Raw genomic sequence first — 27,040 nt, forward strand, 5'->3', positions numbered from 1 at the left:
GAAAATGAGTGAAAGTGGTCAATGGGTATAAACTTCCAGTTATAAGATGAATAAGTTCTGGGGATTGAATATACAATATACAGTGTAGGGGCTATAGGTAACAGTACTGTATTGTATACTTGAAAGCTCCTAAGAGAGTAGATCTTGGAGTTCTCAGCACACACACAAATAATGGTAACTATATAAGGTGATAGATGTGTTAACGAACCTTATTGTGGTAGCCACTTTCTAATACATAAATATATCAAATCATCATGTTATATACCTTAAACTTATAAAATGATGTATGTCAATTATACCTCAATAATACTGGGAAAAATGAAATGCTTGAGTACAAAATAAAAAATCAGTGCTTTCTATAATGTCTTGTTCCTACAGGTTTTGATCACAAATGAGCCAGAGGATGTATATACACTGCTTTGGCACACTTACCTGTCATAAAGACCATATTTACTGTAAAATTAATGTTTGTTTCTTTCCATGCCTGGTTGGCCTTGTGTGAGAATTCAGAACTATTTTAAGGGCAAAAAACTCTTCTACTCCATTTATTTCATGCCAACTTCATAACATAAAATAATTGCTAATTATTTTATTCACATATTCAATATTGACATGTTCATTTTATTCACATATTCAACAGACTTCTTAGAGATTTGCTGTGTGTATATACTATGATTTTGTAGGACATACTTAGATAAATAAGACTAGAACCCCCATACTCAAAGAATTTATATTTAAGTAGGAGAATTTAGTCACATAAACTATAAAAAAAAGTGTCATAAGAGTTTAATAAACTTCTAGAGAAGTTCAGTGGAGAGAGGCCACCTCAAGTTACCAGGCGTCAATGACATTTGAGCTAAAAATTTGAAATCTTTTCTTATGTGGGAATGTTCGATTATATTTTAAATAAACAATAAGTAACAAGTGCACCTCTGTGATTGCATTGAAATCAGCTCTGGGCTGAATGAATAATTTTTAAGAGAAAAAAACTTTATTATTGCTTTGTGCAGTAGTCAAGACATACACAACGCACTCTGCGTGTACCTGGGCAAGTCAGAATCCTCTAAATTCAGTTTCCTTAGCCGTAAAATAAGAGGCTTGGGCTCTTACTGGACAGTCTTCCAAGTCCACAATTCTTGAAGTGGAGAGTTCTCAGAAGAGGAAGGATGACATTTCAGGCAGAAAGGAGAAGGGAGTGTGTTTTTGTAGGGAAAAAGGCTTAAGAAGCACATGGAAATGGGAATGTGTAGTTAATAGGAGCACAGTAAGCAAAGCATTCTGTCCTTGGTCTCCGCTGTAGACACCTTCACCCCCAGAGCTGTTGTTCTCCAAAATGTCTTCCCAATTACAAATCAAGAGCATTGCCTCTTCTTACTCTCCTCACTTCTACACGTGCTCCTATTTCAGTCTGCATCTTCAGACAATTACAAGCTTCCAATCCAAACATTCTAGGGTTGTTATAACAACTTCAAGATATGATAAAAAGGAGTAGCCCAAAGTAAACGAAGGATTCCAGAGCTGAAGCCCATGAAATCAGTCCATGTTGGTGCCAACAGGAGACTTAACACATGCCCCAACTCAGTACATCGTAGGTGGCTGTTGGGGTCAAGTTGGTCAGCTAAGTGTACATGGCCCTGAACAAAAAATCGGAAGACCTATATTTATGTCTCATCTGGTTCTGCCCCTAACCACAAATTGCCCTCCAGTAAATCATTCACTCTCACTGAGATTCATATTCTCCACATTTCACATGACATTATTATCTTTTCTGCCTCTTGTAGTGGGTTCTTGTGAGGCATAATGTTTAATACATGTGAAATATAGCTATTTAATATATGTGAAAACTTTTTGGAAAAATACGAAGTGCTAAGCAAGTGTAAACTATTATGATTGAAGAGCTTTGCAGATATGCTCACATATATTTAATTTAAGGCTTACGGTAGTTACTAGATTTTCTTTTAAACATAGTAATAGCTTTACGGGTTTTATTGCAGTACTCTTCCCAAAACATTTTGCATTATTATGTGCTCTTATTACATGGAGACGTCTGCCCACCCACCAATTGTTAGTGGGAAGAGTGGATGTAGAGGTTGTAAAAATATATAATAATGTGATCGAAATATGCAGGTAGAAATGAGTGTTTAGATAACTGTATTTTGAGCTGAGTACTATAAAATGCTAGATCTAAGAGTAGCCATTGACTTAAAATCCGTCTATGAAAAATGTTTATTGACTTTCTCAAATGTGGTAATAGAAAGCTCTTTTTTCTTTAGCATCCTATAAATAATAATGTGCTGTGCTTTTATAAGCAGGTAGCAACATAAATAGGTAATAAAAACTCACTTTCCAAATGTAAACAGTAAGTTTTCAGAAATCATTTTAGCAACATCTCTATAGTTGTTTTTAATTGTCCTTGTCCATTTAAATTTCTTAATAATATCATCACATTTCTCATTGCAGCTTCATATACATAAACTGTTTTGCAGAGCAGTTAATTTTATATGTGTGTATATATGCATATATTATATATACATACATATATATTCATATGAAATAAATGTGTTCATTTCATGTATTCATATGTACACATATACATATACACATGTATGTACTCATGTGAAATTTCTGATAGTTGGTCATTTTACATATAAAAATGGAAATATAATGATTCACTCTAATAGATAACAGTGCTTTATTTCAGATCCAAATTATATGAAATGATGATTTAGAGCAAACTGTTACATTGTATTTGTGTAAATAACTATAGAGAATATTTAGGTAGAAAGTTTTTGCTTTGACTTTTGTGTTTAAAGAGACAACAAATATTTAATAATTAATAAATCTCAGTTAAACATAACTAATATCTGAAGATTGATACCATCTCTAAGAAATATACTTTTATAAAAATCTGTGAAAACTAACTATATAGCAAGCTCAAGATATCCACTTAATTGAAACCATTAATTGTATCAATCATATTGACTACAAACTTTGTAAGCAATTGGGCCTATTTGTACAAATTGTAGAAACTTTGAATTCTTTTTCAATTCCGCATGTAAAGAAAACTGTTCTTGTGAGGTGCTGCCAATCAGAATGAGGAGTTGTATGTGGGCTTGTAGATTTACTTATGGTTCACAATATGGGACTGAAGGTTGATTAGCTTAAAAATGTGACCAAGATTAACATGGTGCTTGAGACCCCATGGAGCACTTAAACAAGATCTCACACAAGCCTTGGTGGTCTGTTAATCATCTTTTCAAAGACAATTAGTTTTGTTCTGTGTAGTCATGACTACTCTGCATCCAAATATTTTTCCTTTCAACAAAAATGGAAGCACTTAAGAGATTACCTTTAGGTCAATACCTATACCAATCTATCTATCTCTGCTCCCTGGAGAACATCTCAGAATGCATTTCCACCAGTGATAACTGAGTGCTTTCTTCATTGTTTTTTAACAGAGGGGAATACATTTTCAGGAATAGAAATGGGAAGAAAATATAACCAACAGATTTTACTAAGTAGTCATGACCTTATAGAAAAACACCACTGCAGGGCTGAGGTCAGACTCACATTGAGCCTTGGAACCATACCTCTTCTTCCTGTGGAAATATCCTCCACTGCCCCTGGGGCCCACTGCCTTTCTTTTTCCTGGTGTAGGTCAGTTACACAGAGTAGGAAGCAATGTGTCAGAGTAGATGAAATAAAAGCTCCAGATTTCTTCAAGATCCAAATCCTATCTCTGCCACATGGTAGCTGTGTGATTTGAGGCAAAATAATTAACCCTCTGAGCCTTGGCTTACTTGTCTGTAGAAATGCCTGTGTCATGGAGCTGTTGAGTGTCATAAGCAATGTGTATAACACACAGGACAGTGTCTAGAACATTGTAGGGCTTAATACTCAGTAGCTATAATGAGATAATCTAACTTATGTTTGGATTGTTCAGTCTGATTTGTTAGAGACAGAGTTTTAAAGAAAGAAGGTATTATTTTGTTTCTATGAGTACAAGTTTACCTTCCACCAGTTATATATGTTATGACAGAGATCTCCAAATTATTTATTTATTTGAAGGATAGTTACATTTACCTTAACTGACTTTCCTGTTGAAGTCACTTCTGACAGGAAACCCAGTTGCGTTTCCAAGGTGACTGTAAACATTTTACATAGTTCACAGTAAACATATTTGTCCCATTTATGAAAAATATTAGGATAGTGTGGATAGTAATATGGAAAACTCTAAAATGATTAACTGTGCTGTGATCATTAAAATAAAGCAATGAAAAATGTTTATGTAGTCAAAGTATATCATAATTGCAAGGCTGATTGCTAATAGATGGGTATGTACAAATTTTTACTACCTTAAAAAGCCTGAGTTGTCACCCTTTTATGAAAGGACAAACCTGAGTTCTGGAATGCACTTTGGCATTTGTTACGTTTAAAGTGAATATTCCTCCTTTACCTCTTTTAGTTTTTAAGACCATCTTACCCTCCTACACACCATACTAACCATAATTCTTACAAGCCAACCACAAATACCCACTGCTATTCACAGGAATTACCCAGAGCTCACCACTCTTTTGTGGGCAATCTGCACTTGCTCTGCCACTTTACTCGATTTTAGACCCTGCCTTTGAACTTGCTTCTGAGCCTTCAGATTTGTTGCTTGTATTTGCCATGCCCAGCATTTGAGTCTTGCTCCTGCCAGTAGATTTTGGCTTCATGTTCCACACTGGCTCAGGGAACTCTGGCTGGATCAATCCTGATGTACTCCCACCTTCTGTAGTGTTTCAAACACAAGTAGTCTCTGCCTGCCTCATTGTTAGCTGGGATGAATCATAGACGTATAGTTTTTAAAATAAGCAGTTACAATATGGCAGCCACAGACTCCCTTTCTGTCAACCAGAACACCACACAGTGCCTTTGTAGTGTCTCATTTTAATCTTCACAGCTTCTTATAAAGGTTGCTTTTACTGTCATGCTGGCCTATATGTTTTTATGTGATGTATTTCAGAGTTAAAGGAAAAACGTTTGTCTAAAAATCTACGGCTGCTTTCTTTATAGTTTTTAGGTTTGTTTTTCTTCAACTCAGATTGCCAAATCAAAGTAGTCAAAGCAAATAGGCCTTTTATTTCATTGGCAGTGCAAACTGGTGAATCTCCAAAAACCACTCCTATTTGGCTTTTTGGAATGTATTTTAAACTTTCATATAATTCACTTCAAGCTCAGTAGTTAGATGGGCAGTTACCCTTTTGGTGTCTCATGAAAGCCTGGAAGGTTCTTTCTCAGGATGGTCTCCTCATAATTGTCTCCTTTGGAGGTAGACATGCAGTAGGAATATTACTTATGTATATGGCTCTCAGATTATCCGTGCTGGAAATATAATTCAGATGCAAAGTAGGTACAAAGAGGAACATTTTAACTAAGTAAGCATTAGATCCTGTAAAGTAATGCAAAAGCAGGACATCTGGCTTGACAACAGATCTTATGGAAGAGACTTAGAAGTTTTCATGATCTACAAGCTTATGTAATGTGACTACTTTAAAAAAAAAAAAGTAAACTTGGTATGCATTAGTCTAGAAAATTTTAAAGGGTGTGTTTTCAATATTCCAATGGAAAGGTACAAAAATGCAACTGGGTAAAACTCTTATCTGGGGAATCAATGTCATGAGATCTAGGTATTACCAGTTTTCTATTGGTCCGACTTATTCCAGGGGTAGATTTTAGAGTATCTAGAAGAATATATGGACTGTGTGTCTTCCTGGTAACCCTTCACAACTATTGTTTTTCTTGGTTGAGCCTTTGAAATGTATTGAGCAGCCCTAAGTCCAGGATCATCGTTTCTGAGGTGTATTTGATGTACTAGTGCCCTGTTGCCAGTCAAGTGGAGCATTAAATGCTTTATCAGCTGAGTGGAAGATGGGATTGATTCTCTTATGAAAACTCAGGTGCCTGAACAAAAGGTCATCTAAGTTCTGCTCGGAAGGAAGTCAAGAGTAAAGCTCTAGGGAAGGCAAGATCAATATTCCCATCAGAAAATGATTTTTAGTTCATGATACCAAACATGCAAATGGGCCCTTACTAACGGATTTAATGTCCAAATTGGCATCATTGTGTCTAGATTTATTACAATTGTGATTTAGAGGCCATAAGAAATTTATAGTAAGGTTTACATTTGGTAAAATTCCAGTCAGTGTTTTTTTTATTTTATGTGTCACCTCAGTAACAAGACGTCAGTGTCTTTCAGCCAAGATCACCAGGAACACACTTGTAGTTGAACAAAGTGGTTTTATTGACTCGTAGCAGTGAGGGAGAGCGCACACCGTGGGGAAGTGCGGGACATCTCAGGAGGAAGATTTAGGAACTGGCTTTGCATTAGGCGAATGTAAGGAGGGCTCAAGGAAGTGGCACTTTTCTCTGGATTGAATGCTGTGAGGAAGCAGGGATGATTTTCTGGTTGGGCATCTAAATAATTCTTATCTAGAAGGTGGAAGGATGAAGCAAGGCTAATGCTGTTGTTAAGAAAGATACAGCAGAGGGTGGTCTTGTTCTTCTGTTGATCCATCATAGTCCCAGAATGGCCTTGTCTGAAGTTGGTGTTCTGTGAAATTGTTGATGTTTGACAGGAGAACACTGAGGCCTAGCTGTGAGTGCCAGGCCAATTCCGGAAACAAGAGCTAACTGATAGTTCCAGGATTGCTTTCATCTGTCAGCTTTTCTCTTCGTCAAAGTCCAGGAGTTTTGTCAAACCAGGCCTCTAAAAAGAGGAAGCCTACTTTTGTAGGACAAGATGCTAATAGAAGAATTTTAAAGTTATTAGCAATCTATTTATAGAAAACAAGAGGAGAAACCTTTTTTTTCAATTAATTGAGGTTTAAAAGATTCATGGGAGGTAAAAGGACACATAAGTTTTAAAAAACACCAGGGTTTTCTTAGCAAACTCATCTTAGAAGTTGGACCAAAGGTGAATTCTTTCTACCTAACCCCAGATAGTCATTCAAGTTTTATTTAATAATTGGATAATATCCAAATCAAAGTAGAAAGTAATAGCCCCACTGTCTTCAGTATTGGTAAGACAATGTTTCCAGCCCCTTGTCTAGTTCTGTTCAACACTACGTTTAAGAATAAAGATATGACAGCAATCTTGAAGTATCTGAAGATCCATCATGTGGAATAACCTTTAAGCTTATTCTATTCTGCTCCCAAAACCAAAATCAGTATTATTAATTTTATGTAACAGGGAACGAAGATATCTGTTCAGCAGAAGGAAGAATTGTCTCATAATTAAGAGCTCTCCAGGAACAGAACAGGTTGCTTAATTATACAGTGAAAGTAAAACATTGGAAGTGCTAGAAACAGAGGCTGAATGAACACTGGAAAAGCAGACCTAACTGGAGTACGTGGAATGAGAGTTTGGACTACGTAGTCATTCAAGACCCTTTCTAACTCCAAAGGCAAAATCAATAAGCTAGAGAAAGGAATGACAAGTCAGTAGGTTACCATGCACTAAGGCATGTTAAAAGCATTGTATGAGTCAGGATTCTCCAGAGAACCCAATCTTAGAGGTGAGAAAAAAAGAAGCCCAAAAGGTTGGGCAGTCTCGGTTCACCAGTTCCAAAAGTCAGGCCTTTGAAAGGTGTCCTCTATTGAGCATAAAATTAAGTGAGTGCGACCCCTGGGCAGAAACTCTGCCTTTTTTAAAAATTTTAAATACTTCAAGTTTAGGCAATAATAATAGCATTTATGAGTTATTTAACCGTGACCACTGTACAATGTTGAGTGCTATGCAAAAGTATGCAGCATCTAATTTTCTATCTTCACAACAATGCTACGTGGAAGGTACTATTATTCATTATTCCTGTTTTATAGATGTTACAACATGTTCAGGGTTACACAGCTACCATGTGGCAGAGCCCAGATTTGAACCCATGTTTGTCTGAGTCCATGGGTCATGCTTTTATTCTAGGTTATACTGCTTCTAGGTAGAAGGAGAGAGATGAGGCCCTGCAACAACTGGTATGATAATGGATCATTCTTTTCTATTAAGGCAAAGGGTGTAGGGGGCAACGGCTGTTGGCAATATTCCTAACCAAGCGTAATCACATGTTTAATTTTCTAAGCCTAAAGAAAGGCCAAGATTGCATTAAGCCATAAGTGCAAATCTTTAGCATTAATAGAAAATATAATTATACCTGCAGGTTTATATATCTTTAAGTTTTCTTTAATTCAGAGCTTTATGTTTTGATATTACCTGGTGAACTGTGTAAGAGTGGTTCTTGTGTGTTCAATTATTATAAAATCTGGTATGCAACCCAGTGATCTCAAAGCAAATATTGTACCGGAAGTAGTTATTGTAGTAGCAGTAGTACTAGTTGTTGTTGTCAAAGTACTAAAAGTAATAGAAATAGTATTAAGAGAAGTAATATCAGTAGAGTATTAATAGAAATTAGTAGCAAACAACCATGAAGTACTTACTATATGCAAAAAAACTTGTTAATGTTCATCTCATTAAATGCTCAGAATAGTGGCACGAAGTTGGTTTTACCATTTTCTTAAAATACAAACAACCAAATGTTGAAATACGGGCTTAGAGAATTAAGGGAACTTGCCCAGCTAACAGATCTCAGCGACTTGAGAGCCTCATATGAAAACCTTGGGTATCCAAATTTTTTTGTCTGAATAATTTGTATAGGACAGTAAAATGTGTGTTGGAGAAAATGTTCAATACATTGTTAAAATTTGGGGGGTTATTTTTAGAATAGAAGCCTCAGATTCTAGGGAGCAGCTCAACTTGAGGCTGAATGATGTATTAATACCATAAAGTTAATGCATTTTACATTTTTTCTTTGGGAGACAGTTACTGTAAACATTCATACAAATAAAATAATAACCCAAATTTTAAATATATCCCAGTTAATCAGTCTCGTGTTGACTAAATTTAATGAAATGTAGTAAATAGCAATATGTTCTACACAAGGCCATTTTAAAAATTGGTCTGAGTGTTTCATTTTGTGTTTGTTACTAGTTTAACAGAGTGAACAAAATGCTCTCATTATGTATTAATACTTTGCTATCAATGTCATTAAATAGTGGTTTAGCAATTTACTGCTAGTTAATGATCCAGGGCATCGTAATAGCTCTTCAGGTCTCTCAGGTAAACACAGTCTGTTTAAACTACTATTGCTTGAGAATAAGATGACTTAATATGAGTTAATTTAACATAAGATGATGAAGACTTATAATTGCAACTTCCATTATTCAATTGATACAACCTAGATTGGGCTCAAAGGGAATGCCAGGTTGGATCCCTGCCCTCTAGGAGCCTAAAGTCTAAGAGGGAGGCCAAGACAATAAATAGGCAGGCAGTTTTTTAAGTGGCAACGTAAGTAATACAAACAGCTGGGATACAAGATTATGAAATTAACATACAGAAACAGTATTCAGGTCTTTATTTTTGTCATCAACATATGTTTACAGAGTACACTTTGTGTTCAGTGAGCAGCTGTACAATGTGTCCTCAAGACACATTTCACTCCTCAGATTTTATTGTGCATCTGGATTACCTGAAGATCTTGTTAAAATGCAGATTCTGAGTCAATATATCTGGAGTGAGCTTGAGAGTTTGCAATTATAATGAGCTCCAGGATGATGCTGATGCTGTCGGTCTTCAGATCACACTTTGAGTAGCAAGAGTCTAAGTTATTTTAATAAAATCTTCTCCTTAGCGTTTCTCATTAAAATCTGTGATATCGTATTTAAACATAGGCATAGATATTTGGAGAGATTGCTGTTAGATACCAATGTAGCCCTACCTTAAAAATGAGAAACTATCAGGTAATGAACTTCTCGCCATTTGTCCTAAAACTTTTGGCTGTTCCCATATAAAAAGACCATTTGTAAAGGCTAGAAGGTGGTGGAATATCTCCTTTCAGTCAATGTCTTGACTCCTGTCTAAAACTATCCACCTTGGAGCGTGAGGTGATCACAAGTTCCTGACACAGATACCTGTCTTTTAGAAATTACACTGAGACCACCAGTTCATTTTGTTGAACAGCTGAACAGCTGTCTATCAGTACTAACTTTTAGTCACTACCAGTTTAAGCCAAATTGGAGCCAATGACCTTTGGGTGAGAAGTTTGATATTCCATTTGAGTCCCTGGAGTCATCAGAGCCTCCTGTTGGAAGAGGTGTAATTCAGAAATTTCGGCATGCTGCCTCCAGCCCAAAGCACAGAGATCGTTTCTTGAAACTCACAGTCACACTTAGGCTATTGGTTTCTCGTGACATGAATGTAAGAGAATGGTGTAAGGATTTGCTTTGGGTTACTTTTTTTTTTTTTTTTTTCTAAGCAGTGCTTCAATTGATTTGTATAAAATTTACATGGGCAATTATCTACCTTAGTTACTGGCAATAGATTCCCAGTATTTCTAAATAAAGATACAAACTAAAATGCCCCTGGTCCATATTCTTCATCAGTAGTCACTTTTTTTAATGGAACTTCCAAATATGAAATTAGCTTTCTTTTCTGGGAATAAGAAGGTTGCTAGGGAAGGTTAGTAGGGACATGTGAACCACTGCAGAAGAAAAATGTTATGTGTCCTCATCTTGTTATCACCATATCAGAGATGTGGAGTAATGGGGGATAAATGATAAGCTGGGCCTGTGGTATTGTTTTCCCTTAGTTTTTATTCCTATGAGATAATCATCTAAATTAATAAGGATTTGTCCTTTTATATGGAGGAGAGAACCTGATCCAAATGGCCTCATAAAAAGGAACTTGCTGAAGGAAGTCATTACTCTAATTAGCATTTATGCCCCTGAAACTAACAGTATACCTTTTTGAAAAATGACGTTCAATACATTCCAACCTACCACACTGAGTAGTAGTTGTACCTGAGTGCCAGTTTTAATTGTTCTTTTGATGTCAATTTAGACAGATCTACTAATAGGATTGTGTTATTACATAAATGCCTCTGGTAACAGAAAAAATGTCATTATTGAGCTGGATTGAATAGCTCTTCGCTGTGATGCACAGTAAGCTATCAAAGCTTATTCATTCATGAGGCCTACCTACCTATTCAGAGTTCCTTTTCTTGTCTATATTCATATAAACAATATCATTCTTTAGCTAATGAAAAATGTTAAATGATGCTTTCTATCCTCTTCCTAGAAGATTTTGTTCTATATTTAGATCAAATCCTATCCCACTGACCTCGAAAAACAGCTCAGATTCTCTAGTGTTGAATGTGTTCTTAGAGTCTGCAATTTTAGGATTATCAGTTTGGGCTTGAGAAATTATTTTGTTTTACTGAGTTTTCTGCATGAGTGTTTCAGTTTTAATGACATCCGATGTCTGATGGTAATACACACACACACACACACACACACACACACAAACACCCCTTTCATCCATCTCCAAACCATCTCCCATGTCTCTTGTTCCCCTCCAACTCTATTTCCCCTTAGCAACAAGGATGAATAAACTTTTAGAACCTTAAATAAAATCATATGTTTCCCCTCTGTGAAACCTTTCCAAATCCCTTGGCTTGACTGACAAGGCCCTGTAGGATCTGCTTCCTCTCTGTCTTTCCAGTTGAATCTTTCCCCTCTCCTCCACACTTATGATTACATGAAGCTCTTCCTATCCCATCGACTTTATTCTTGTTATTCTTCAACCTGTAACCCTCTTCTCCTGGCTGTTTATACAATAGGCACATTCTCATCCTTCGAATCTCAGTTTAAACAGTACCTTCTCAGATAGACCTTTCTTGCCCACCCTACCCAAAGTAGGTTTCTCTATTGACCTCTCTTAAGCACTCTAGCATGTCCTTTATTTATCTGATTTATTTGGTTAATTTTTAATATCTTTTCTCCTCTGGATTCTTAAGTTCCCTGAGGACAAGTGCTTTATCTGCATTGCTTATTTGCTGGGCACATATTAAAGGTTCAATTAATGAGTCAGTATCTATGCTTGGAAAATTGTGTGTTGGTAACTGATTATTCCATAGACCAGGGAGATGGCAATCTATGTCCTGTGGGCCAAATCCACTTCAACACCTACCTTTTGTACAGCTCACAAAGTAAGAATGGCTTTTGTTTTAAATCATATAAGAAATCAAAATAATAATATTTGTGTCGCATGAAAAGCATATGATATTGAAATTTTGGCATCCATAAATAATGTTTTATTGGAGCACAGCCATACCCATTCACTTATGTACTACCTGTAGCTGCTTGCACACTACAACAGCAGAATTGAGTAGTTATGACAGAAACCATATGCCTAAAAAAGTCTAAAATATTTATTCTCTGCCTCTTTACAAAACGATTTTGCTGACCCCTAACATAGACAGGTTTGCATGTCAGAATTTTAATACTAACAAACACCTATGTTGTCTTGTAGCTTTTTATAAAGACTACTTAGAAGAAGGAATGATAAGAGATCCTGAAACAGGCTACTTGAATCTCTCTTATGCTGGCCTTTAAAAATAAATCTCATCTGATTGGTCTCCCTCCCACTGAGGCAGTCCTTCAAAGCAGTGGTTCTCAGATATTAATGTGTATCAGAATGACCTAAAGTGACCCAAGCCCAGAGCTTCTGATTAGGAGATGGGGAGTGGGGCCTGGGATTTTACATTTCTAACAAAATCCCAGGCAAGAAATAGTGACCAGGGTTGCATCCTTCTTTACAGGGTGTGAGTGTCCCATCAGTGGAAGAATTCACTTACTTATGTGCAGTGTTATTCTAGATGCTGGGAAACAAAGCTAACTGATAAATGGCACCTGCTGAGAAGCCAAAACTTAGTGCTATGCAGGCATTAAGTAAATAATTACGATAAAATGTAAAAGCTGTAGCAAGAGGTATAAACAAACTCTGATAGGGGCACCAGTCAGCACCTGAATATTTGTGAAGGAAATTAAGACTTAAAGAATTCTCTAATGTTTCAAGAACAAAAGTCCATGCTGCAGCATGGTCATGCCAATCCACAGCACATAAAGAATCCTGAGTATCGGGGCAAATTTAGAGGTTCTGCCCAAAATTTCTTATTTCCAAGAGAAAGAAGGGGAGGTCATCATGAAAAGACTAACAGTTCTTCAGGCAAGTTGCTAATATTAGTTCCTACCTAAACATTACTTTGTTTCTTTGGTTTTGTCCTTTGAACTCTAACTGATTATCATCATTGTCCCCACATCTGTCACCTCCCAGTAGCCCAAGTTGCCATCATTGCACCCCTGCCATAAACCGCTCATTGACGTCAAGATTCTCCCTCTTGCAGCTTCCAATCCGTTCTACATGCTGCAGCCTGGCAATCTACTTGAAAAAACAAATCTGAATGTCTTTTAAAACCTTCCCTTCACTTTTTGAAAATGAACCCCAAACTTTAACAAAACCTTTAGGCTCCATGTGATCTCTAACCTCAGGGGTCCCCCTTGTTGTTGGCACGAAGCACATTGCTCTTCTTTTCAGTTCTTCTAAGGAACTGTTCTTCCTCTAGAGCCAGGGCTTTTGCAAATGTATTCCTTCAGCGTGGCATGCTTTTCTTGTATGTCTTGAACCTTCACTAGATTCTACTCATCTTTCTTATCTCAATTTAGACATCAGTGCCATGGAAAGCTGGCCTTTCACTGACTCCACCCCTGTCCCCACTGTCAGAAGCAATAAATGAGTAGTCCACACTGGTTATCAGTCTGGAAAGAAAGGCCATATTACTGTAGTACCAAGGGAGAGTGGGGAGAGAAGGTTAATCGTTACATTAAACCTGCCATCAAATATACCTTCAGTTAGTTTCATATCATCAAAAACCAAACTTTAAATTTCAAACCACATAGCCCTTGAGTTATTGGAATGTCAGAAGTATTTTACAACATAGACTATGTCTTGAGTTAAATTGAGACAGGGGAAACTGATCTGGCTAACTAGTCAGCAGAAATTTTACGATTAGCTTTTATAAGCGACTAGGTTTGTTTGGGGGAAGAACACACACATAAACATGCACATATTCACATACATAGCAACTTCCATCTAGCTCAGCTGTTTAACCTTCAGAGAAGTCCTTGGGACAAGTTTCAGAAACAATAAAGGAATTTTATTTCTTATCGTTAGAAAAGCCACATGCATTTCTTAAAAATCTGTATTGACCCAGAAATATTTTGGCCCAGATGGAGGGGAGGGGACTGGGTTTTTAATCATATGCCTTTTTTTTTTCCCTTAACAAGCCTAACTTGAACTCTTCTCAGAGTTCTCAGAACACCACTACTTGACCTTTAGAGTTATTGTCAATTTGTAATTTAGTATATGTGTGATTATTTGACTAATATCTGTCTCCTCAGTAGAAGGTAAGCTCAAAGAGGACTTGTTTTTTCATCATTGTACCTTGAAATAATTTATGCCTGGCACATAGTGAGCTTTCAGTAAATATTAGCTAAATAAATGACAGAATAATTGTCTAGGTCAGCTTATGAGAGTCTCAACCCCCCTGGTGACCTTTGAAACCTTTTCCTGGCTGAGCCTCTTGCCCATCAAGTGTCTATTACTGTCCTGGACCTTTGGATTGACTCTAACCCTCACCTTCACCAGCTCTTATTAGTTATGGATGCCATTACCTGCTACCGGTAACTGACTACGTATTGAGTTTTACTTCTCACAAGAACTAGAAGAGGAATTGAAACGTTATGCAATCTAAACGTTACCATTTTGACATGTAATCAACATAAAAATAATAACTGGGGTGCTTTACTTTTTTGTACCTTCTTCAAAATCTAGTGTGGATTTTACACTTATGCAGCTTCATAATGCAAACCAGCCACATTTCAAGTCCTCAGCAGCCAGTTGTAACAAGTGGCTGCCATATTGGACAGCGTAGCTCAGTACGTTATCGGCTATTAGGGGATGACAGATGAGCACATATGCATGGCTTTGGGCCAGAATGTCACCAGCAATAATGTTAGAACATCATGAAAAGGCACATCGCAGCCCTCCTCATCCCCGTCTGACTCCTTCTCATCTTCTTCCCCTTTTTTTTTTTGCGGTACGCGGGCCTCTCACTGTTGTGGCCTCTCCCGTTGCGGAGCACAGGCTCCGGACGCGCAGGCTCAGCAGCCATGGCTCACGGGCCCAGCCTCATGGGGGAACTTCCCGGACCGGGGCACGAACCCGCGTCCCCTGCATCAGCAGGCAGACTTTCAACCACTGCGCCACCAGCGAAGCCCTCCCTTTCCAACCTTTTCCTCCAATTCTTTCGTCTCCTCTTCCTCCTGCTCTTTATTTTTCTTCTTACTTTCCATTTCTTTTCTGATCTTTTTTCCCCACACATCTCTCCCTCTACCTTTCCTTCATTAATGCAACAATTTTTCTACAATAAACTGTTACTGATACTTTCAAATTTACTACACAATGAGAAAGATAGTGTGAAAGGCAAAATTATAATGTAAAAATTTGAGGATTGTGGAAGGTGTACCTCAATAAAAAATACATCTTAAAAGATTTAGCGGTTGGTTTCTGGACTTTTAAATATAAACTGCCGGTACTGACAGAATTGTCTTTGTCACAGGTTGATTTTCATAGGCTGTGAGTACATCGATTCAGGAAAAACAAAATGCATTATTAAAGACTTGTTACAGTTACACAGACAAAGCCTTAGAGTTAAACACCAAAAACTCTTATTTTCTTTAACCTTCTGGGTTGTTCATTGTTTTCCTGGCTCATAAGTTGGTTCTACTTCTACACTGCTGCTAACTTTAACTATACCCTAACATCTAGGATTTATGTTTGTGTCTCACAGGTCACAATGAAAATGTCGACTGTTAAAAAAGTCATAAATTTTTAAAATATCTCATGGACTAAAATATAAAGTTGACTTACTTTGTATATGGCCTTCCACAAAGTAATTAGAGTTCACATCCTATGAGGGATCTACTTAGGGGCTTTCTAATTCACCAACAGGGATGGATGCAAATGAAAGGCTTGGAACAAAAATAGAAGTACTCTGTAACCACAGCCATTTACCCAGAAGAGAATGTGCAAAGAAATATATAGAGAGAGTAACATGACAGTTCTCCACGTTTGTGTCAAGAAAGCAAATGAGTCCAGACTCCCAAGTAATTGAAATTGTTGGCTACAATTTATTGTCATTCTCTACTTATTGTCGATTCAAGACTTTCTGATACGATGGCAAGGAAATATAACCTGTTGTCATTACATCCTTTAAAAATTTGCAGAATTTTGGAGGTAAGTACTTTAGAACTATGACCCAATTCTGTCATTTCAGAAATGAGGAAACTAAAATTCAGAGGAGTTTAAATGCCTAATCCAAGGTCTTTTAGGAAGTTAGTGGTAGAACCTTGATTAGGACCCAGATCCTCTAAATATTTGCTGGACTCTTTCCTATGTATGCTCAGAAAAATCCAGCAAACCTATTTTCCAAGTAGAAGTAAAATTTTTCTGACTTCTGTTAGCAACTAAGAATTAGATATTTGGCAAATTTATTTAGTCATTAACCAGTAATCAAATTAAAATTAATCAGAATTTCGCTAGATATTGTACTTGCAAGACAGTGACAAAAGAAAGCCTTAGAGGTCTCCTAATTTCTTAGTAACTTTATAGTATCACAGTTAATAGCACCATTGAGAGAAGGAAGTTATATGACAAGCCATAAATGCTGTGTGAGAAAAATAATACTGTCCTGGAAAGGTTCATTTTCCTTTATCAATTTTTGAAGAAGTAAATTTAATCAAGATGACTATCACAGGAATCCACTGAGCTTTGCACAAATGCCCATTTAAAAATTCGTCAAAATTTCACTTCCGGGGCTTCACTGGTGGCACAGTGGTTGAGAGTCCGCCTGCTGATGCAGGGGACATGGGTTCGTGACCCGGTCTGGGAAGATCCCACATGCCACGGAGCGGCTGGGCCCGTGAGCCGTGGCTGCTGAGCCTGTGCATCCGGAGCCTGTGCTCCGCAACAGGAGAGGCCACAGCAGTGAGAGGCCCACGTACCGCAAAAAAAAAAAAAAAAAAAAAAAAATTCACTTCCGCTTTCTCATTTACTGAGCCATGAAGGGACTATCTCTTAAGGACTGAGCTCACTTGACACTTTAAAACTTAAACAGTTAGTTGCATTAATAACACAGTTGCAAATGGTTTCCATTCAAAAAGGTAGACATGTAAATTTGGTACTAACTGGAATTATAATACAGATTATTTTTTTTTTCCTCAGGGCTGTTTTCCAAAAATCTTTGCATTGACCTTTACTTAGGTTCCCCAAGGATCACCACATGTATCTCACCAGGTACTCTGACTACCCAAGAAAATATCCCTATTGTGATTTGAGAACACCCAAAAATAAGTTCTTCTAAAACATGTGTTCCCCTAATGAACTGACCGAATTTCATGATCCACTTTTTGGATTAGATTTAAAAGCTGTTAATTTATAAGATATACTAAGCCAATATTAGGTGTTGGCATCGAGTTTAAATTAGTTTATCAGAGTGGTGATCCAGTCACTTAGCAAGAACTGAAGAAAATTAGAAATGGGATATATATACTATATAGAAGAAAAAGAAAATTGGAATTACTATCAGCATGGGGGATGAAAGAGGAGTCTAATGAGAGAAGTATGAGGCACTGGGTTCTAAGCACTATGGCTGATCGAAATGAGAGTATGTAACCAGACGTATCGAGAGGGAGGAAAACACGTATGAATAATCTCTCTGTTTTTACACTATCACCATGAGTCAACAAGTGCTCTCTCTATGGATTATGACTGACTACAAAGGGCTCTTCAGTCCTATTCTTGAACATAAGATAGGTTCCTCACAGGAGTCCATATGTATATTATTTGCTTGAAACATTTGTTCTTTTTTTCACTTTCTAACTTATAGCTTGATAATAAAGTCAGAAGTGGATTTTTCAGGTTAAGACAAGATAAAGTGATAAAATGGATGATTAGGAAGCAGGGTGGAAGAGCACTGTATGAAATGTACATCTGTTGGGTGCTTAATAATATCTTACATGTATTCAGTGCAGCAAAGCAACTAAACAAAAGAAATATTGATACAGTGTCACCTGAAGTTGTCATTGTATTTTGGTGTTTACTCAGTTTTCTTAGTCATTTAAAGTAAGATTTTCACTTTATCGTTTGTGAGAAAAATGAGCCAGGTGGTAATATGGTAACCTAAAATGTTATCTGATAAAAGTCTAAGGCTGTGCCGTCCAGCATAGTAGTCACTAGGCACATATGGCTTTTCAGCGTGCGAAATAGGGCTTGTCTGAATTAAAATGTGCTTTAAGTGTAAACTATACTCTGGGTTATGAAGACTTATTAAGAAAAAAAGTAAAAATATTGCATTCATAACTTTTATATTATATTGAAATGATAATATTCTGTGTATGTTGGGTAAAGTCACATATATTATTACAATAATTTTCACCTTTCTTTTTCCCTTTTTAGTGTTGCTAACTAGAAAATTTTAAGTGACATGGCTTGTATTTGTGGCTGATATTACATTTTTATGACAGAGCTGCTCTAAGGAATTTAATATTATTTAAATGTGATATGCTTGTGAATTGGGCTTGTAGTTTTTTTTATGTTTCTATAATTATAAATGTTCAAATGCTTTACTTTGAAAGCAGATATATATTTGACTTTGAAAAATCATATGTAACTTCCTTCTGTTCTCTTGGGGATTTCTTTGCATGATTTCTTTACATATTTTATTCCGCACAGGTAGGAAATGTTCTGAACTCTTCTGAATAATGCCTGAGGGAAGAATCACTAAAGGAAAGGGTATCTAGTTTCCTTTAAACAACGAAACCACCTACCCTGACCAGTCTGTAGATAGTTCCATTTAGCAAAGATTTGTCCTGTGTCTGTCAACATTGGCTAACATGTATAAATGAAAATTGGGTCAGGAACACAAGAAACTCAATGAGAACTTGAAAACAAATTTCAGAAAATGTTAGGTTAAACCATCTACATGGTTTCTGTAGAGTACTAATGAACAGCTGAAGACAGTGAAATTCAGAAAGCATGGGGATCATATTATTAAACCAGCATTCATTAATTTAAAATAACCTTGAAATTCTTAGGTAGGGGTTGTTGCAGAATAATTCACTTTTGCATGGGAAAAAAACATAAATTTTCACATTGTTTGCACAATTGTCCACATTTTGGAAGTCACATTTAACACTGAATTTTCAAAGAATTCAGCAATTTACTGTTTAGCACAGGTATCAGTGACAAAATACCATTGGAATTTTTTTTCTATTTCCGTCACGTGTGAGATGAATGCTTTTCACCACAAAAGGAAAATACATCATCTTTTGAGGTCAGAGTTTTTTTGCACTTTGGTTTCAAGCTACTAACTATATATGACATGATGAGGAAATGATACCTTTTAGGGGCAGATCAAATTTAAGTATCAGAGCTGCTTACAAAAATAACTTCAAAAATCAGTTGACGAAAGCATTCTACAGTGGGACTTTGAGCCTTATTTTCTGGTAGGAAGTGTAATTTTAGAAAAGTAGACTATTTTTCGAGGTTACATTTACTAACTTTGTATTTACAGAATTTCTAATTTACTAACTGCAGCCATATGACCGTGATTCTTGCCATGGCAAGACTGTCTTATGATGGTTTTTGGTACTAATTTTCAGTCATTACTATCCCTTGTGTAATATGTTAACAGGTCTTAAAATTTGAATTTAGAAACCTCTCATGACTTACCTGTTTCTATTAATACAGATCTAAATCTCTGATGTAATAAAAATAATTATTTACTTATGATCTGTCAGGTTTTCTAACATAAATTAATTATGCACGGACCTGGAACTCCAAACCTCTCCTCTCCATTTAATGTCAGACTCATTTTATGCAGGTGCCATTAGGAGGCCAAGTATCAAACTATTTGTTCCATTTATAAAACAGTAAAAAAACAAATGATGAGATTTTCAACCTCTCAAATTTTGCCACACATTCTTTCCAACACAAGGACATATTCTTAAGCTGTCTGGGGATCTCAGTGATGGGCTGTGTTGTATGCATGTCCCAAAGTACCTATAGGCAGTCATCTCTCTTCCACTAAATCATTATCCAAAATTGATTCTTTCTGGTTACCAAAATGGGAATAAAAGCACTGAGAATACTGGGGGAGGAATGGGGGTCAAGAGCTTAATCTGTGAGGTATCTTGAAGACAAAAATAGTACCTTTCTAAAATCCATCTGCACTTGGGTGCCATGTGGAATGATATATGATTATTTGATGTGAAACCTACACATGTTATTATTATACACCCAAAGGACTGAAACAACAGAGTCAACATCTGGGTCTACTACTTAAAAAGCCAAATGAACTAAATAACAAATCACATGTTTCTATCATGATCTAGTTTAAAGGGAAAAGGTGTTGGAAATAAGTAAAAGCATTTCAAAGTATTTCAGCTTGTTACTAGCACTTTCACATTTCTTCATACCTAAAATTAGTTTTTAGTGTCTTTCCTACTTCTTGTCATAATATCAGAACTTACAAACATAAAGAATATGGTGCATCTCAGCAAATACTATTTTGGTATCTATTACCCTTCAATAAGGACTAAGGATATAAAAAAGGGAACAGTTTATAATTTATTGAAATCGTTTTCTCTTTCTTTTTTCCCCTTGGCCTCACCATTAAAATCAGTGTGGGGAAAAAAAACCTGGGAAGGGTCAGAAGAAAGACAAAAACATTGTTTAAAAAACTTAGACTAAGACTTTTTGAAAAGATTATTCGGTCTAACAAACATAGAGAAAGCAAAGGAGTAATCCTGTGATAGCCTTTAAGTATAGTACACAAAAAGTTATTTTAAAAAGCTCTTTTCAAAAAAAAAAAAGCTCTTTTCATCTCTTCTGGATGACTTAGGAAAGGTCTGCGTAAAAGTGAGTAATGGATTAGCTTTTCCAAGTTTTTTCTAGGGAGGTTAGCTCATAGCAATGTAGTCTGTTTTAGTCTCTCTCCCCTTGCAGGAAATTAATATAACAGTGTTCAGTGTAAATGGTCATTTAGTAAATGTTTTTATTATTATGAAACCAATTATTGACATTTTTATAAACTATTCTTTTTATTCAAATTTCTGGAAAGCTTTTTCATATTTATAATGTAAGAAATGACTACATTCACCCTGTTTCACTCTTTCATAACTACATCTTTATGGAAAAGATAGCCATTCTTTTAAGTACTTCAAAAGCTGAGGAATAAATCAAGTTAAATCAGGTTTCTCAAATAATTGTCTCTTTTATTTTCCAAGCATTGATTCAAAATTAAACTGTTAATTTATAGATTATCCTAATTGTGATAGAATAAAGTGAACAGTGTTATGTATCATTTCCATTTTGTCATCATATTCAACAACTAAGTTAGTGAAATTTTGTATTAAACTTACATGGAAGTGCTAATGAATACACCACACTTTACAAATACAAATATAGTCAGTAAAAAGTGGGCTAGGAAAGCCTATACCCCCTACCCCATCTCCCCAAACACACACACACATACACACCCACTTAGTTTTGGAAGAGAGGAGGGAAAAAAATCACCTAAAATGTCCCTGCTTCATCATTTGGTAGCAAGCATTGCCTTTCTCTTGAAAGTGTTATTTTTCTGCTTATTGGTTGTGGCTTTGAATGAAGTCCTAGAGGACTGCATCAATTCCAGGCAGGTTGCAAATTGCATCGTACTTTTTTTTTTTTCTTCTTTTTCTCTTGAGAGGCAATATAGTTTTTTGAAAAGAAATGAGGTTCCTAAGTCAGATGGATATAGGTTTTCCACCTGTTTTATGTATAATATTGAAAAATAGTTTTAGAGCCTCCATTTTCTTTTAACTGCAGAGGCAGAATGACTTCGTTCTAATCCCCATCAGATACAAGCGCTCAGAAGTAAAATGCCCTTTACAGTGTCCAGCTCACTAAATTGTGGTGATGATAGTAATAATAGTAGTAGTTGTTGTGACTGTACTTTTGTGACTGCAGTCATCTTATAGCCCCACAGTCCCACTTTAACTAAATCAATTCAAGGATATAAAGAGACAGCCAGATTAGGGGAGACAGGATTCAAAGTCAGGTTTATCTCACCACGATCTGTGCTGTTAAACATACACCATATTGTTGTGGTATTTTGGATTTTAGATTCTCTAAATCCTGGCACTCTGCATAGAGGCACTTCATTCTTAATGGGACAGTTTTTCCAAATTATATTTTTAAAAAGTTTTGATGTTTGTTTTTTGAAAACATGCTGGTATGTTACCTAAAAGGCACATTTTATCCTTAATATATTGATTTGTATATATTTAAACATCAGGACATCATTTCAGTGACTTAGCTACCTGACCATCTGGCTAATTTTTCAACTTCTTTTAGGTATTTCTGGTTTCTTTGTTCTATGCATTTGGTTTAAGGTAAAAGCCTATTCTCCATGAATTACATTTCTCAAGTGTAGTAACTACATGGGTTATTTCTGTGCCTCTTTTAAATTGCTATTATTATTGCTAATAAAGATAATCTTAATGTCTTAACTAATGATTTGTACTCTTTTACATCTAAAATTTAGTCTAAACTATTAATTTCATAAATCAAATTGTGGAAATAGAATATTGCTGTATAATTTGTAATCACATCTCATTCAATAGGAGTAATTATTTAGGAATGTAAATTCAACCAGACCTGTTACTTAATATTTATTTTTAGCCTGAGCTATGTATTTATTTCTAATTACTAAAAGGTTATTTTTTCTACCTCAGGGAGATTTAAACCCTAAAAGACAAATTGGAAAAAAAAAAAAAAAAAAGCCCTGAAGTGTGATTCATTTTTGTTAGTACTACATATACTTAAAAGTACTGAAGAGGGTTCTCTTTTCTCCACACCCTCTCTTGGAGTGTTGGTGGGAATGTAAATTGATACAGCCACTATGGAGAACAGTATGGAGGTTCCTTAAAAAACTAAACAATAGAATTACCGTACGACCCCGCAGTCCCACTCCTGGGCATATACCCTGAGAAAACCATAATTCAAAAAGAGTCATGTACCGCAATGTTCACTGCAGCACTATTTACAATAGCCAGGACATGGAAACAACATAAGTGTCCATCAACAGATGAATGGATAAAGAAGATGTGGTACATATATACAATGGAATATTACTCAGTCATAAAAAGGAACGAAATTGGGTCATTTGTAGAGATGTGGATGGACCTAGCGTCTGTCATACAGAGTGAAGTAAGTCAGAAGGAGAAAAACAAATATCGTATATTAATGCATATATGTGGAATCCAGAAAAATGGTACAGATGAACCTACCTGTCGGGCAGGAATAGAGACATAGGCATAGAGAATGGACATATGGACACAGTGAGGAAGGGGAGGGTGGGATGAGTTGGGAGATTAGGTTTGACATAAATACACTACCATGTGTAAAACAGATAGCTAGTGGGAACCTGCCGTATAGCACAGGGAGCTCAGCTCGGTGCTCTGTGACGACCTAGATGGGTGGGATGGGGGTGGGGTGGGAGGAAGGCCCAAGAGGGAGGGGATATAGGTATACATGTAGCTGATTCACTTTATTGTACAGCAGAAAGTAACACAACATTGTAAAGCAATTTTACTCCAATTAAAAAAAAACACTTAAGATCTCAGAACACTACTTAAAATTATATTATTTATCGGGACATGCAGGACTATTTACTAGTTTTATATTATGTTTATTAGATAAGAAGTATTGTGATTCTATTGCCTGTGGTAGTGGAACCTGCTAGGCTTTCAGAGTCCAGGGCCAGCAGACGCAGCTTGGGTGTCCACAATGGACTCCTTTGTTTCCGCCCATTTTCCTCAAGGGTTTCCAGCCTCTTCCCTCAACTAGCCATCTCATACCTTTTCAGCATATCCTTATCATCTTTAATTTAACTAGAGTATGTTTTGGTTGTTTGCAACCCAGAACGCAGGTGATTGTAACAAGTACTGCCATTCCAATTTATAGATGAAGAAATTGAGCCTTACTGAGTAAATAATTTGCTTGAATTGTGGTTATATAGAAAATCCAAATCTAGACCCCATAACTGCTACTTAAGGGTTGGTTTCTTTCACAGCACACTGTTTTCTCAGTTGCCTTCAGTGGCCTCTGCAGATAATGAGATGTGGTTCCCCCTCTGTGCCTCCTTGATTGAGTGCTTAATCCTGTTTCCTGTTTTAATGCTTATCTGCTTAATGTCAAATGTGCCTGTCTTCCACACTAAACCGCTGAGCATCTGGAAGACAAGGATTGTATTAATAGTCATCATTTTCTCTCAGATGTATACTGGAGTGCTTGGGTGCACAGTCAGTACTAAATAAAGATTTTAATGAATGAGTGAGCAAATATGTGCGTAAATTATTCAATTAACTGAAAACACCAATATGGGCTTGAAGTTGATGCTAAAAGCATAACATTGATTTTTTAAAAACACCACTGTGTCGTTTACCAAGCAAAAATTTAAAGTTTTTTTTTTTCATAAAAGTAATTTGCTTTGAATATAAAAAGATGTTCACATAGTAAGCATATATTCTATGTTACTGTTTGCCAGGCTCTTATGACAGAGATAAATAGGAATTAGTCTCCTCTTTTAGAAGTCTCACAGACTGATGGGGGAAACAAATGTTTTCTGTAGCTCAGATCATGGAGCTGTGGTAAAAAGAGCTGTGGTAATCTGAAGAATGATTACAGTAGCAGGCCCACTGTCGGCAGTCATGGGAACCACGAAACTGGCGTGGAGATCCAGCTCTAGGCAGGATGCTGTGCACATCAAGGACAGCAGCCAGAGCCCTTTGAAAGCTGGAGAAGAGCACAATGTGCTTTGCCTTTCCAGAATGTTATAAGATTTGCTTAAAGAATAAGTTACCCATACTCTTATTCAGACATAATTATTTTTTAAAAGATTATAATCAAGGCTTGTTATAAAAAATTTTTGATTAATTTGAAATTGCTATGTGTCATATGAAACTAATAGCTAAGACTATATTTTGATTTGGCACTAAGGTGAAAGGAAGATAGGTCTGTATCTTTGTTTAAGCATTAAAGCCCAATACAATAGAAGCAACAAATAAACGCCTATATAAAAACATAAAAGGATATAAAATGATATGTATGTACGTATATGTAAAATACATATATATGTATAAACTAGGATACACATTTGTTAATAAAATTTCCATTCTTTACAAATTATGCACACCAGTAGGAGAAATATTTAACTTCATATGTTTTGTATCATTTGCAGACAATTACTACGGTACCCCAAAGCCTCCAGCAGAACCAGCACCATTGTTACTAAATGTAACAGACCAGATACTTCCTGGAGCCACTCCAAGCACTGAAGGAAAACGAAAAAGGAATAAATCAGTAAGCAACATGGAGAAAGCAAGCATAGAGCCTCCTGAGGAGGAAGAGGAAGAGAGGCCTGTGGTCAATGGAAATGGAGTAGTAGTAACACCAGGTTAGTCTTTTACATTGGTTACAGGTTTATCAGCTCTTCTAGATGTAGCTGAATATATATTATATCCCTGTGTTCAAATGTAAATTTTTTTCACATATATATGTTCAGGTGTGTGTGTGTGTGTGTGTATATATGTGTGTGTGTGTATATATATATATATGTATATGTAATGATTGTAGTTATCTTGAGGGAGACAAGATTATGATATCAAAAGGAAAGGACATGATTCTTGTATCCAATTTATTAGTTTTAATTTTGACATATCAAGGAATCCATTCAACTTCTTCAGTTTCTGGTTTCACTTATACAATATTAATGGCAATGTAGTGAGTGGTTTAAATCTTAGAAGGTGTTACAAGTCATGAATATGATTGTGTGACATTGCAAAATTTTTGTTAATTAATATTAGATATAATCTATCCTTAGAAATCTTACTATACTTTCAGCTCTGTGAATAGAGGTTGTGTTGTGTTATTTAGTTAATGGCGTCAATGAATACAGTCCACAGAATAACCATAGCTACATAATGCCCATGTATTTATCCCCCCATCCTTACCACCTAGTCTGACAATTTGGAGAAAGCATCTTCACAAGTGACACTGTGAAGGCAATTACCCTTGAACAAGGGAAAGACTTGTTATCCCTTTAATTTATCATCTGTCATATCACATATATAAAAAAAGTATCAGACAGATACAAAATGTGTTTTTGCAAGGTATTGATTTGCAATTTTCTTACACTTACTAATATAGTGCCAAAATTTTTATTTATAAAATAGATTTTTTAAATAATCTTATTCATAATTAAACGTTACCAAAACTAAACTATGGCATTCTCTTTGCCTATAATCTTGGAATAAGTTTCCAAAGTTTTGTTTTAGGTATTTTTTAATAATGACATATCATTATTTTAATGGGCATTGAAAATCAAAGGGCTGTGTTAAAACTGTTGAAAAAACATTAACACATGTACCTTGCATACATATTATTCTTAAGATATTTCCTACAACTACTTTGATGTCTGTACTTATCACTGTACTGCTTCTATAGTGACATAATGTTTGAATTTTCATAACCAATTATTTTTATCAAAGAAAAGCTTCATAAGCCTATTTTTTTTTACCTTCCTTTTCCTTACTACCTGTAAAAATGTTCTTTATTAAACATAAGGAGACCAAATTTCAGTATGTGTCAATCAAGGTGTAAAACCTTAAAAAGTGGTTTCCTCTTGGTTACTCAGAGGAGGGTAACTTCCTCCATTAATATATTGGTTAAAAACTTATTCTCTGACCCTAGCAGTCATTGATATTTGGGTACAAATGCTAAAAATCACTATGGGTGCATAATGTAACTTGTTTACTGTAATATGATCTGGTAATTTTCAAGCAATTAGATACCTTCTCTGTTTTGATTCTGAAATGTCTCTGTCAAAATATTTACTTTTCATCATGTAATGGATTTAAGTTAAGTTGATAGGACATCATTTTCTTAGTTGATCTTTTATGTGAGAAGAAAAACAATTCAGCTAAATGGAAGCAAGTAATCACAAAAGAAGTA

The 27,040-nt window shown here is 35.9% G+C and overlaps 1 protein-coding gene across 14 annotated transcripts in view; it reads left to right on the forward strand.

Annotated features, from left to right (window-relative positions):
- The window catches only part of MAGI2 (membrane associated guanylate kinase, WW and PDZ domain containing 2), a 1,362,215-nt gene that overhangs the window by 801,935 nt on the left and 533,240 nt on the right, over window positions 1–27,040 (forward strand). For all 14 annotated transcript variants that reach the window (XR_009565115.1, XM_060304749.1, XM_060304748.1 and 11 more), the window contains one exon: window positions 25,269–25,484. Coding sequence is in view for 13 of the 14 variants with exons in the window: in XM_060304749.1 (XP_060160732.1) it covers window positions 25,269–25,484 (216 nt within the window). In the remaining variant the exon portion in view is untranslated. The remainder of the gene's footprint in view (window positions 1–25,268; window positions 25,485–27,040) is intronic.

Source organism: Globicephala melas, chromosome 9, assembly GCF_963455315.2.
Source record: "Globicephala melas chromosome 9, mGloMel1.2, whole genome shotgun sequence".
Taxonomy (NCBI): Eukaryota; Metazoa; Chordata; class Mammalia; order Artiodactyla; family Delphinidae; genus Globicephala; species Globicephala melas.